The following is a 15,186-nucleotide window of genomic DNA, read 5'->3' on the forward strand; positions in this document are numbered from 1 at the left end:
AATTATGAGTTTTCATTGACTTGTGTAATAAAAATGCCGCATTGGCCAGGAAGGAGCACCAAATTTTTCGATTTAAAATTATAGATATTTCATTTTTAGAGGGGGGGGGGCTTAATTTAGAATTTCAGAACGAAAATGTTCCCTTTATAATATTACTAATTGTTTTACCCGGCTTCGCTCAGTATTTGTAATATAAACAGCTTAAACATGTTGAATCTAATAGGAAATATTCATTTATTTTTTATTAAATTTATTTGAATCGAAAAAAAATAATTTATGAAACTTTGATTTGTTTTTCGATTACCAACAAACCTTACACACATAAATACATGCATACATACGAAGTCTCTTTCGAAATTATTATAATATTATGTTAGATAAGAATAAATTATGTACATATATATTGATTTCAATGCTAAATATTTTAATTATTAAAAAGTCTATTGTTTTCTAGAAGTACACATGAACGTTGCAGATGAATACTAATAAATTTACTATCTAATAATCTCTTGAGATTTCATCCAGAAGTAAAGTCAATTCCCACTTTAACACTTTTCATGGATTGATAGCCGTAGAAAAATCGTATAGTGACCGCAATTGAGAACCGCTGTCATAGATCATTTTTATGAGCATTGTACGGTTGCCAGGGATGTAATCTTTTAGAAGGGGTCAAAAATCCCCACATAATTTTACCCGAGCACCGCCTTTTTATGTATATTTAAGACTAGTCTAATAGCCACAACAGCAATTAGACTAGCTTTAAATACATATTAAAATTAACCAAATTTGAAGTACCTACATATGTTGGACTGTGGATCATAAAATTTATCCGATTTTTTCCCCGAGCAACGCCTAGCAATTTTCCTAATCTAATGTATATGTATATATATATATATATATTTAAATACATATGATCGAGCCATTTTGTATGTGTATGAGAAGATATCACACCAAAAAAGTAATATGATTTTTTAAATCATATTACTTTTTTTGTTTATTTTTTAGTAATATTCCTCAAATTCAACAATATTTTAAATATATTTTTTCAAAAAACCAATCCAATGATATTTTATAGGTCCTATTATCAGTGTTTTATCATAGTTATAATCATAATAATATATATATATATATATATATATATATATATATATATATATATATATATATATATATATATAAACGGACGCGATGTATGTATGTTTGTGGGTATTTATGTGGCGGATGCGTAGACATGTATGGAGATTTCAAAAAAACAAATTTTAGAATACCAGGAGTACACGTTACGCATAGAGATGTGGCATGACGACAGATCGTGCCAAGGAGTCACGGGATGCGGGGAAGTGGGGGGGGGTGGAGCGTCTGACATGTGCTCCTGATATTGAGCACCTGACCTGAAACGGGTGACGTCATCGTCAATTGCGCTGCAAAGGAGCGTACACACGCATTATCATTTTAAATTGGTGAACGGGTTGAATCGGCCAGCGTGTAATGCGCGCACGGACCTTTTTTACTATTAATACGTGCGCGCGCCTATAAATGACTTTACATTGTATTTATATATAACATATAACTTTCTTTGAATTCGTGTATCAATTCTTTTTCGAATATACACTAGTACATATGTATAATAGTAACAACTTTAGTATGTAATCCTACGCTTATTATCCTCCCTTTCAACAAAATTTATCATATAATACTTCCATCCCCCGAAGGTGAAAGTTTCGGATACGACACGTCTACGTCTCATCCCTTAGGGATTGTGTCCACACCCTATTATGGGATATTTTCCATTAGAAATCGCACTGCGAACATGTCGTTCTCTAGCCCACCCCACTTCCCTCCCCCCCCCAACTTTGCCATTAGGCGTGTGCGAATCCGGCTCGCAGGACCGGTTCCGGAATTTATTCAATTTTTCGCGGAAATATTTCGGGCTGACTGTACGCACGAATCCTTCGAGCGGTTTCGTCGCAGAATCGTCCTGGAACACGAGTTTTGAATACCGAATTACTTTTGTCGACCTGTTTCCGGTGTTCATTAACACTCAAACAAATTAAGATGCGGCGCGTGAGTCGACCGCAAATCCGACCCTGTCTAACTTTTTTTTACCCTATTCCTCTTTCCCCCCTACTTTCACCAATGCCTACTTTATCCGAGTACAACATACAAGTTTTTATATTACACAACATACAAGTTTGTATAATAGCAACGTGGACTAGTGGTGAGAATGTTATGCTTTCGAGCGGAGTGGTCACGGTTCGATTCCCACCAGTGGCTGTTGGCCAAACCTTGGTTTGTGACTCCAGGTCGATCATTTCCATTCAGAGTTTGCCAATTTTTCTGGCATTTCCTTTACAATATCTTTTGCAAATCTCAAGTTATTCAGCGTCTTGAGGTTTGCCAATTTATATAATAAAATGCTGCAAAATTTTTCTACATATATAGATGTCCCTGTGGATGACGTTTGTATACATTCGCATTGTATAAAAATGCTTGTATTAATCGTATTATTGTATTGTATCTGTATTAGTACACTCGTCGCTTTAGAGCGATCTGTAAAGGCAAGTGTACATGTTCGATTGAAATAAAAATAAAATAAAACAAATATGTATTTAATTCTTCATGATTTAAGGTTCAATTAAACTAGTACGGCACAGGCCGGACATAAATAGCAATACTAAAAGTATTCTTTGGAAAGCGGATTTGCCTTGTATTAGGCCAAAACGTGTCTGAACGTGCGCTGCTGTATAGTATGAATAGAAGTAGTCTTTTCCGTGCAGTGACATGTAGTGTTGGATAATATAAATAGACTTTTATGCGAATTCAGAAAGATACGGGGAATAGCAGTGCAGGGCGTGCTCTGATCAGAGAATAATTTTGTAACGCGCCAAAAATCTCAAAGATCTAATCGAACTAAACTGCCAAACTAAGCACTGGAGACGAGAAGAATAAGAGGCGACTTAATCGAAGTCTTTAAAATACTAAATAATCATTATAAATGTCATATTTTCAATCTTATTACATTCAACGAAAACACTCACCTCAGAGGTCACTCGCTTAGACTCCAAAAAGAAAAATCTAATAAATTGATCAGAGATTCTTTCTTTTCAAACAGAGTGGTTTCAGTTTGAAATAGTCTTCCCCATAATATTGTAATTTCTGATAACCTTAATATTTTTAAGAATACGCTTGATGTATATCTTAAGCTTAAAGGATTTCTTCTTTCCCAATATCTTATTTCTGTTTCTTGCTTACTTTTTTTCTCTCTTATTTTTATTTTATTGTCATTTTGAATGTATTTTACTTTTCTCTCATTTAATTTACATACATACATATATGTTTAGACTAAATCCCTTGGGTCTATCGGCTTTACCGCCTCCTCCAAGTAGGTTAAATAAATAAATAAACAAATAAAGCCTACTTTTCAGAAAGCATCACTCGATAGTATACTTTCCGGCAAATCAAATGAAGTCACTTTAAAATGACACCCTCAAATATAAAACGGACGATTTTCGGCAATAGTTTCACTTTTCAGCAACCTGTGTATGTAAGAAACTTAACGGCGCGTAAATGTTTTGAGAAAAAAAAACCGTAGCACGAGAAAGAACCATTCAGACAGTAAAAGAGACAAAAAAAACTTATATAAAAGATAGAAAGAACCAATTGGTTTACGCTCAGTTGATCGCCATCTGCTACCTACATATGTACATACGTATATACATATATACATTTTTGAAATCGCCATTTTAAATTCACTGACAATAACAATTTCACTGTAACATACATAAACTTTGGAAAATTTAAAACTAAACGATTTTCCATTGGATGGAAAATCAATCGTCGGTCATAATTTCATCATTCGTCACTTGATATACTGTATGGACGTGTGTGTGTGTGTCAATTACAATGAAGGGTCGATATTATAATATAACGATGTCCCAGTTAGCGGTGCCAAGAGTATCCAATTTCCTGTTAGAGAAAATGCTACCAACTACAAAGACAACCTTCGCTCCTTAATGGAATAATAGAGAGATGTGTCTATGATCGAGTAAAGCGGTCCTTTTGTTCGACGGTAGACACGCCGAATTCGCACAAAGACAATTTCCTCGCTAAAATGTACGTACCTATGCCGTTTTTGAGGCTGGCCGGATATTGATATGTGAGTACGTAGTTTTTCATCACTAAAAGTGGCGTTTATATACGAAAAATGTCGCGACGCAGGCAATTGAAGTTTTCAAAGTGTGTTGAAATTATAAACGAGGCGCGCACTGACTCGGACATTTATAAGTGCACCTTTCTAAATTAGGGCTGCCATACATCCAAGTAGACCGAGACATGTCCTAGTTTATACAAGTATTAGTACAGTGGTTCTCAAGTGCGGCCACTAGTCGATTTTACTGCGGCCACCAGCGACTTAATAGTAAATAATACTAATATTTAAAAAAAATATATATTTTAAAAACTACAAAAAAGTAACTTAACAATAATATTAAAGAAACCATGCTAATCATTGACAAACTAAAATTATAGCGAAAAGCCTTGTGACAGAAGTTGAAAATGACAATTTTTCAATTTTATCTTCTGTTAGTGATTTCATAGATAAGATGACAGAAACAACTTCAAAATTAAAATTAAAACTTAAAATAATAGAGTGTCTTAAATCTCTGAATCTGGAACTTGATGAAAGGTTCGAAGAATTGAATATTTTTAAAACTGTTTCTTTTGTATCTTCCCCTTTTATTATGAAGACAAATGAAAATTTCATAGTACTATAATAGATTAAAATCATTTTCAGTATTGAGTATAATTAACTGGGCTAACGTAAAATATGCATTATTAGAAATTAGTCATGATCAAATACTTAATAACCATTTTAATAATATTTCCGTTCAAAAATTTTGGTCGGAAATATACGTTGACAATGAAACAAACCAATATAAAGATTTGGCAACAATTGCTTTATTAATATTGTCTATTTTTCCGACTACCATATATTGTGAAAGATCATTCAGTGTAATGCACTTTAGTAAAAACAAATTTAGAGTATTGAGCAATTTCCATTTGCATTATTATTAAATAAATAGATACCATGTAAATGTTAAAATTTCTTTTATTTTATGAATAAATTGATCCACTTTTTTTGTAACTTTAATTTATTTGATTAAATTTGGTGTGGCCACCAGACATTTCCATTAGACCACTATTATCTCCTGTGCGGCCACGGTAAAATTTCGCCTGAGAACCACTGCACTAGTAGCTGTTTACCAGACCTTGGTTTGTGGCTCCAGGTCGATCTTTTCCTTTCAGAGTTAATCAATTTTTCTGATTTTCATTGAAACAGTTGCTGTAAATTGGCATCTCCTTTCCAATATCTCTTGCAATTCTCAAGTAATTCAGCGTCTTGAGGTTCGCCAATTTGTATAATAAAAAATGCTGCAAAAATTTCTCCATAGATCGCTTTGGAGTGATATGTAAAGGTAATGTGTACATGTTCGATTGAAATAAAATAAAATAAAATTCCACGGTGGGGAAAATTCGCTGTGCGTAATTACTCTGTACGTACATACATATGTAGTTACACTGAATAAGGTAACGGTACTGAGATTCAAAATCTAGCGGCGCTAAAATCGTCATCACAAATTTCAATGTTTAATGCAAATTTTAAATGAACGCAACAAATTCCCCAATTTTAAAGTGTAACAATTAATTCAAAGATATTGTTACGTATACTAAAAAGAGCCGGCGAGTAGTTGCAAACGGATTAAGCCGAGGCGCATCCCAGAACCCCGTGCGACCGTGATAATTGGTTTCAAGGATTATATCTAGACACATTATATCTAGAAGTGCATGGTACATAGGATTATATCTAGAAGTGCATGTAGGCTAAACAATAGCGACCGAGTTGGCTGTTATTGGTCCTTTCTCAGAATTGACCTGTACCGTGTGACCGAATGTCGTGGGAAGACATATCCGTACGTGACCATAGCAATATGTAAACAAATTAGACGTCGAAGATGTCCTGAGAGATCTATCCCTTATAAGGCGATACTTAGGCGATATCATGTCATTCTGGACTGAGCACTGCCAGTGCGTGTATCTCCTTAATCATCAATAAATGCTGTGAAACGACTAAGGCCTTTGACTTGGATCCTCCACCCACCTCTACGCAACAATATCTTTCCCACTTTAGAATGAAAACTTTTTAATGAAGTTTTGACTATTTAGAAGTTTTTTTTATAAATTGATAGATTTGATTGGACAGGAGATTATAAAAAAAATTAAGAATTAGAAATTAGTATTTAGAATTTTTCATTAACCGCCGCATCAGTTGAAACATCTTTCAGCAAACTTAAAATAATCAATAGTTGTTTTATCATCAATCAATCAATTACACTGTTCGACACGAAAAATGGTTCAGAGACGAGATATTACTTTTCTTATAGATATACATATGCCCAGTAAACACGAATCTGGTAATAAAAAATGTTGATTGGCTCGAGATTCGGAGATATATGTGTTTTAAATCGCGCGATTTTTCTATATATTGGTGCTGTTTGGTCGATGTCTCAAAATCTGTCAATTTTCTGTTCAAAATTAATATTGGAATCTATAGTCGGGTATTTTATCTTTCATTTATAGTACTTTTCAATTTTCAAATCTCTCTAAGTAGTCGTCCAGTTCAAATAAAAAGTAAAAAATACGTATTTTCACTTAGGATTTTATCCCATTGTTAATACTATTTTATATTGAGCATTTTCTATTGAAACATGTTTATTGAAATAGTGTTCTGGCCACAATATTTTTTGTTTTCGTTTAAAAGGGTTAATTGGAAGTGTGCTCAATTTTAAATCAGTAAAATTTTGAGCTAAAAGTTTGTACTTATTTACTCGTATTTACACGAATCTGTATACTATATCTGTATACTTGACTATGTGATTATTAAAATATGTGCGTAATAGATTCATTAAGCCAGCAGTTTGGCTTAGTGGTAGCGTATATATTTAGCACCACTGGGGTCAAAGGTTCGAGTCCTCGCCATTGCTGGTTAGATTTGGGGGTTGTGTGACTCCAAATCGATCGTTTCTCTATCAGAGTTTGCCAATTTTATCTGATCATTGCTGAAACGGTTCCTGAAAATTGGTATTATATCTAATCCTGTTGTCACAAAATCTGCCTGTGTATAATTTGTAATAATTATACACAGTAATCTGAAATCTATAGATAATTTCGTATTTATTATATGTATAAAAATTGTATACAAAAAAATCTAAAAATAATCCATAGATGTCTCTATGATTATTATTTCTGATTAATTGTTATATGCTATATATTCTGATTGTATATGTATTTATTACTGTATTTCTGATTTCTGATTGTTTATGTATTCTGTATTTCGTTAACGTACACCCGTCGCATTGGAGCAAATCTGTAATGGCGAGTGTATATTGAATTGTAAAAATAAAATAAAATAAAATATCTAGCTTACATACAAATTTCAAAATGCTTAATTTTAAGTGACTATTTCTAATATATGTAAATGTATCATCTAACACACTACTAACATTCTTACATTTCATCACATTCAAAATTGCACGAATTGCTCTATCCTGCACTTTCTGCAGTTTATCAATACACAATCCACTAAATAGATTGAGCGCTGTAGCGCAATATACAGTATGAGGCCGTACAATACTGTACAATTTCTAATATCCCACCATTTCAATTAAGTTATATAAAATGACCGACTCTAAAAGAAGACGGTCGATCTGTGTTTAATGACCGTCCAAAAACAATAACATGCATTAACGAACCTGTCGGCAATTTGAAAACTTTGATTGTAACAATATCGGTCGGAAAGTGTGCCGAATGAGCGCATTCCAATTTGTCGTGGCGGCGAAGTGTGGCGTGTTTCGATCACGTTACGTTTGCTACGAGGGAAAAAGGAAAAGTTACGCGAAACGTCGAGGAAAACAAGCGTCGGCGCGGAAAAACAGCGAATCAAAAAGCGTGGACGTGTGGAGAGAGAGAGAGGAGTGTGGAGGTTTTGATTGATGGACAGAGGAAATAATCTGTGCAACGCGTACGAAATTCCACTTACGTTCAAATTACGTCTCTCCGAACAGAGATTCTAGGAAAAGCTTCTCCTCGGACTTGGTGAGAGACGTAGGCGCCGCCTGTCGGTCGTTATTGGCGGATCTGGAACACAAAACACCAAGTTACAAAACCCCCTTTTTCTTTTTCCATTCCGTTTCGTTGTGCGACGTCGTAAAACGGATCGCGACAGGTCTGATTGGTGTGTAAAATGTAGCAATTTCTAAAAAAATAAAAAAAATATGTACTGTTGTGTGTTGTTCTGAAGAGCCATCTATGTATGTACTACGTAGTAACAATGGATGAAGTTTTGTGATCATGCGAAAATTCGAACTCGAGATTTTGACTGATTCCAACTCAGAGTCGATCACTGATCACGTTTTCATGACCTAGAATAAACGTGTGTGTGTGTGTGTGTATTTTGGGGATTTTTTGAACACCGTTAGTTCTATCAAACTGAAACTTGGTATCGGTTACTGAAATTTTTGTCTATACGACGAACATTTTTTTCAAATTTTTAAGTTGACCGAAAATGGTGCCTCCCCTTATAGGTGCCCTCTTTTATTACGGTTTTAATTAAATTGTGTCCCAAACCGCTAATCAAATCGGACTTAATTTTTTTACATGTAATAGAAATTATATTTTTATACCCGAATATTTTTTCCTAAACCAAAAGTAGTACTTTTACTCTAGAGAATCGAGGCTTTTTATGTTTTTACATACCTCCTTTACGTTTCACTTACAATTACAATTCAGGAAAAAGTTTGCCTCTTATCCGATCGTTTTCATACTTTGCCATATTGCTCATTTTGGTCATCATTATAAGTAAATGGATCCTCCGCCATCACGATGGTGCAAAAATATCGTGTAAGACGCGTTTTAAATCTGCCCGGCGAGATAGTCGTTGACGTCTATCCACTTAATAGTTTACTCTGGTTCAATTTTTCTTTTACTATTTTTTTCGACCCCTTAAACATGGGTGCTCTTCACAAAAAAAATTCAAGTATAATTCTTGTATCAATGTGATGATAATTAAAAGAAATCACTAAATTTAATAAACCGGAAGTGGGATTTTTTCCTCTTAGAAAAGTTAAAAATATTGTGACCACGATTCTTTCCACACCCCTGAACGTCGCTAGCTGAAAATTTATATTGGTATCCTTACTATACTAACTTCGAGTTGATAAGGTTTTCATCAAAATTCACAAACCGGAAGTAGTATTTTTTTTTTAAACAATATTTCTTTATTTTATTTCGACCTTTTAAATTATTTTTTTTTGATTGATATTTATTGTGTATAATATTTATAGTGATTTTAAGTGATAAAAAAAATTTGAACAAAATCCAACAACCGGAAGTAGGACTTTAGTCTTGTGTTTTCCCTACATTTGCGCTCAATTTGTATCGACAATGTTCTCATAACCAGTATGTGTTAACGTATCCGTATGTTTGATTATCGAATTTTTTTATTATCCTTCTGATTTTCCTCAAATACATAGATAAAGTCATGGGTTGGTCACATCCAAATTTTTTTTTTTATTTGGTTTATATTTGTATAAGAAAATGTTTTGAATAAATTGCCTCTAGAACATTAGTTCTAAGGAGTATAAAGGTATACATAGATATTCGGTAATAAAACGGTAAAAATCAGCTGAAAACTAAAAATAATTGTATGTGATGTACATATGTATGTAAGCTTATTGTAAAAAACTAAATGTATGTAAGCTTATTGTAAATCATATTAACAATTAGATACAACATAAGTTCATATTGAATACTTATCTCGCAGATAAAACTCACTGATATACAGTGAAATGTCAGATCTGACATATTTGGCCAAAAAAATTTGAAATTTATATATACATATGAGAGTTAAAACTATAAATATTTAAATATTAGAGATAACGAGAACCTATAGAGCAAATTTTATAAAATATAGAGTGAATTATAGGCGCTTAAACAATTAAAATCTGATATGGCCATATCACGGCGAAAAGGTTAAAGATAGATTATAGTAGTTTGCCGTCACCGTCATAGACGTCACCGTATCCGAAATTGTGGATATTTGATACGCATTGTATACGATATTTTATCTCCAACGTAATGGCAGACGGTACATTAACGTATATTGATGACCAAAATGAGCAATATGGCAAAATATGAAAACGATCGGATAATAGATAAGAGATATAAAAATTGCCACTAACACGAAAATCATGTGAAATGCAAAGGAGGTATGTAAAAAATGCTTAAACTTATAATAGTAAAATCGCATTTCCAATATGGCGGCCGTAAAAGTGGAGTGCGTAAAACCGCAGAAATCGCATTCAAACAAAAAGGTGTACCGATTGTATATTTTCAGCCTCGGAACAGATTTCATTTGCACGGAAGCTGCGGAAGTAACACTACTGGAGTGTCCCGGGATGTTGTCGGGTTTTACGAGACAATAAATGTGTATTAGGGACCGGGACACGGCGTCCAATACAAATTGATTGACTTCGTGATTGGCGCCATCTATACTTCCACCCCCCCCTCCCCCTCCCTCCAACCCCTACACTTCTTTCCTTTTTATTCTAACCTTATTCCTCCCCCCCACTTTACGGTCGCTAGTAAACTTTTATATTTTAATATGCATTACGCGTCGTTATATCGGTTCTTCGTTATATCGTCGTCGGTGACATCGCTGGAATCGATCATGAACATTTATTGTGAATTTCGTAGTATCAACCGTCCTACGAACCAATCACGGAAAAGACAAAAGAAAGTGAGATATACATAGAAGTCAGAATTTTATTTTATTTATTATTAATTTATACCAGGAAGGCCCTTGGTCAGAAACATTGTACATTTGATACAAATATTATTAGCAGTAGTGTAGTGCTAAATAAAAAAAGAACCAGGTCGGTGTTTAATTTTTACGACCCCCTCCCCCCTCTTTGGTTCATTAGTTGAATTAGATTCTGACTCCAATTTTTTTTTTTTTTTTGATAAATTTTGAATCCTCTTTGTTAAGAGGGCTGGACAGCCTTGTCCATACAAACGTACTATACTTCTCCCTTCCTCAATTATGGCACTAGAGAAATTATTTTTTAATATGCTATGGATATCCACCATTGGGGTGCATCTATCGTTTTATTTTTTTGATTAATTATTTTTTATAGGATCTAGGAGCCGCCAAACATCTATAAAATCACCTCTTTTTTACACCCACGAAACGAGTCCAGCGTGATTATTTAACGATCGATTTAAAAAAAATACGCCAATAGATGCACAGAAAGTATGTTTCTCATACCGATGATGAAATTTTTTTTAAAATTGGTCCAGTTTTAGAGGAGAAAATAGGAGAATACGAAACCTCGATTTTGTCAATTTAAAATACGTTTTATCTGGTCAAAGCGCAACTGTCGCATTCACTCAATATATATATTGATATATATATTGTCGCATTAACTCAATATATACATACATTCAATATATATATATATTGAAGAAAGGAACGGTAACAAAATTAAGGTTTCGGGTGTACAGCCCTCTTAAAGTCAAAATCCATGTAACTTAAGTTAAGTTAAAAGATGAAAGTCAGTCAATTTGAGAGTTGTAATGAGAGTCAATAATAAGTGGATGTGCTCTATTCACTCATTATTGGGACTAATGATCAAAATTCAACGGAGTCAATTATATATAACACGAGGTAAAATCCAAAAAATTGAAGTTTAAAGTCGGAGTCATAATTGTTGATGAAAGCTCTGGAGCCTAATTCGAAATTGAAATATAAATCGTCATCTCAAAAAAACAGGGTAGCCAAAATTGAAAGCTCGAGCCAGGTCATAATTGAACCAGGAATCATAATTTGTGTCAAAAACCGAGAAACCGAAGTTAAAAGAGGCAGGTTGGAAGTCAGAGTGGGAATCGTCAACGGAGTCAAAAGGAGGGTAGTCAAATTCAAGGTGGAGGTAGTCATAATCGGCTAAGAAAGCGAAGTCAAAATCTTTAGAGTAGAATTCTTCATTCAAATCAAAAGCAGGACGACCGAAATTCATAATCAGTTACAATCGTGATCAAATACCGAAGTAAGAGTCACAATTAGAGTATAGTTTGATCAAAAATAGATTGATCATTCAGCGATGGTCAGTCAGTCAACGCCAAAGTTTGTTATTCAATTTTCATTTTCAATTAATTTTAATACTTCAAAATAAAGCGATGATCCAAGATTACTCTCGTTGTCATACAATGAAAAGGATTTCAACGGAAATGCCCTTCAGACTACATATATTCGTTAAAGATTGGCAACCTCACGCTGAGGATCACGAAGAGTCGCAGCCTCTCGACTCACCAAAGACAAGTTCTCTCAAAACATAAAACCTTCAAAATTAATCCAGACCTTCCGAGAAGTAGTCGGTACTTCGACGTGGGAACGTGGGAACGTTAATGAAGAAGACGAGATCAAATATGCAACAATGGCTTGGATACATTTCAAAATGGCGTACCAGTGTTTGACATCCCTCGAGATAATCGATTCGTAACGTGTGCACAATACATACATACATATGCCGCTAGATTATATTTGCACAATTAGCACTTCCAAATTCGTAATGGATCGCATTTCAACATAAAATCAAACAATATAACATATATAGAATTCAAAATCGGAAAGACCGAGCTTGACTCGGTAAAGAGGAGATTAGGGGAAGAATTAATTCTTCGCAAAATAAATAATTGCCGAATTTCATAGGCTTAAAACCTTGACCTCTAATGATTAGGGATTGCAATTTACCATCAAATTTCATAAACCGGTAAACGGTATATGATTTTTCCTACAACCGGTATACCGGTATTTACCGGTAAATGAAAACGTTTTTTTATGGATAAAATAGCTGTACGTACATATGTGGTTACTTTTTCTAAAAACGTTGACTTAGATTGAGTCGAAAATAATTAAAAATCAATCTGAAGTCAACAATCATATATATGTATAATATTCAGTGTGTCTGTCTGAGATAACGCACGCCGTACTATAATAGTCGTTTCGATTACACATAAATATGTACGTCGCAGCTAAATCACTACCAAAATGTATATACGAATATATTAACAAAAGAAAAAGCTTCTATACATATATTCTGATCACTCCTAATGTTTCCGTTTGGTATAGAATTTACCGCCATCTATTGAAAATTTATTTAATTAATTAATTAATTTTTCTATTGGTGTTTTATAATGTTTACATGTAGATAGGTAGGTAGTTTTACCATTTTTTCGTACTAAACAATTAAATATAAATATAAAATTAAATTTATTTAAAAGGTATTTGAAAAAAATATGACTGACGACATTTCTTTTTTTTATTTTATTTAATAACTTAATATGCCAACACCCATGCGATGATATATCATCGGGTACAACACTAGTGTCTTGCATTAAATGCATTTAATTCAATTCTTAATAATAAATAAATTTTATATATTTATTTTTAACCAATATATTTATATTTATTTATTTAAAGTTTGAACCATTTGAAAGTTTTGATCATAATTGAAAAAACCGCCTGATCGCATTTATTACAATTTGGTTGGTCTGTGTTGCCAGTTAACTAATAAATTTGAAGTTTTCACATTTAATACTGAAAATAAACAAATTCCAGACAACCTGATCCACAACACGCCATTTGCATCAATTTTAAATCTAATATTATGCAATTATATTCCGATTTATGTACTTAATTCACGATAAAAAAGTATCCGGCATTACCGGTAAACTTAAAAATTTACCGGTATTTGCCGATGTTGATTTTTTCGATTTAACGGTTAACCGGTATACCGATATCTACCTATATCTTATATTAAACGTGGGATTTGATTTATTGTACACACGCCAATAAGGCACAAGTTTGCAACCAGCTCGCACACAGTCTATTAGACCAATTCCATTATTATATTAAATTAAAAAAAATCAGTCAGTGTGAACTTTTTTGAAAGAAATATACTGAAAGGCATGTTTAATTAGGGTCATAAGTTATTGGAGTTGAAATTTGTACCGAGCCAAGCCGGTTACTGTTTCCAAATACAAACAAATCAAAATTTCGAATATACACATATCTTTCGGTTAGCAAACATTTTGATCGGCTAAACAAAGTTTCGACGCCGTCGACAGATTGATCTTTTTCGCGTGTAAACATTTGCGTATGTGAAATGTTTTTGACTTTGTGCTCGGTATAATTTCTCGTCAACTTTTTGACAAGCTTCGATTATATTAAATTTTAATATTATTATTATTATTATTATCATCATCCGATCAAAAATATGGCGAGATTTGAAGTTATAATGGATTTACGTGCCGAATAAGCGAACCGCTGCTGGTGATAGTTTTGACATTCTGAAAATTAATTAAACATTTATAAAAATTGATGTTCGCTATTTATTTTTTTTTTGTTTTTTGTTGGAGATTTTTCTTTTTCACATTTTTTTGGTGTTTGTTTTTTCGCTCTCGAAGGAGGGCTCTACAAACATCGTTTGTTCTCGGTTTTGCGGATTTTCGAGATGCCGAAATCTTCGAGAAAAGCTCTCGGCATTTTCGCAGACGTCAATCAGTCGAATTTTCATAGGAATTTTCACGAACAGAAGGCTCTACGCGTTAAATTGTATAACAATAATGTGCCTTTCTTCTTGCACGTCAGTTTCAAGTTGGCAAGTCGAAGCATTCAATTTTTGAACAGACGTTGTATGTATTTTAAGATGAGACAAAGCACACAAATATCACAAAAGTCTACATATTTCTATTATAATATCAGTGGCGTGTAGTCAAAGAGAAAGTACAAACTTTTTTTTTTAAGTTCAATATTATTCATTGCTCTTTCTTATAAAATTCAATTTAATGCTCGCATAAATTCTTTTCTACCAAAAGTTTCAGAAATAGTTACGGCCCAGACGTATAGCCAAGGTTTTTTATCCGTGAAGTTATAATTGTATTACATTAAGGGGAGGGGGGGGGGGAAATAACATTTTCAAATATACATATATGATATGTACATGTGTATAATATTAGTAAGCATCTTATATATAAAACCGAAACGGCGTCTGTAATTAATTTCTGATTGGCTGT

The 15,186-nt window shown here is 33.4% G+C and overlaps 1 protein-coding gene across 4 annotated transcripts in view; it reads right to left on the reverse strand.

The window, feature by feature from the left end:
- The window catches only part of LOC143920192 (calmodulin-binding transcription activator 2-like), a 328,881-nt gene that overhangs the window by 18,190 nt on the left and 295,505 nt on the right, over positions 1-15,186 (reverse strand). For 3 of the 4 annotated variants that reach the window (XM_077442928.1, XM_077442927.1, XM_077442929.1), the window contains exon 24: positions 8,096-8,193. The exons of the other annotated variant lie outside the window; for it this stretch is intronic. In XM_077442928.1, coding sequence (XP_077299054.1) covers positions 8,103-8,193 — 91 coding nt within the window. In that variant the 3' untranslated portion in view covers positions 8,096-8,102. The remainder of the gene's footprint in view (positions 1-8,095; positions 8,194-15,186) is intronic. 4 annotated transcript variants of the gene reach the window in all.

Source organism: Arctopsyche grandis, chromosome 12 (assembly GCF_051622035.1).
Source record: "Arctopsyche grandis isolate Sample6627 chromosome 12, ASM5162203v2, whole genome shotgun sequence".
NCBI classification, from domain to species: Eukaryota; Metazoa; Arthropoda; class Insecta; order Trichoptera; family Hydropsychidae; genus Arctopsyche; species Arctopsyche grandis.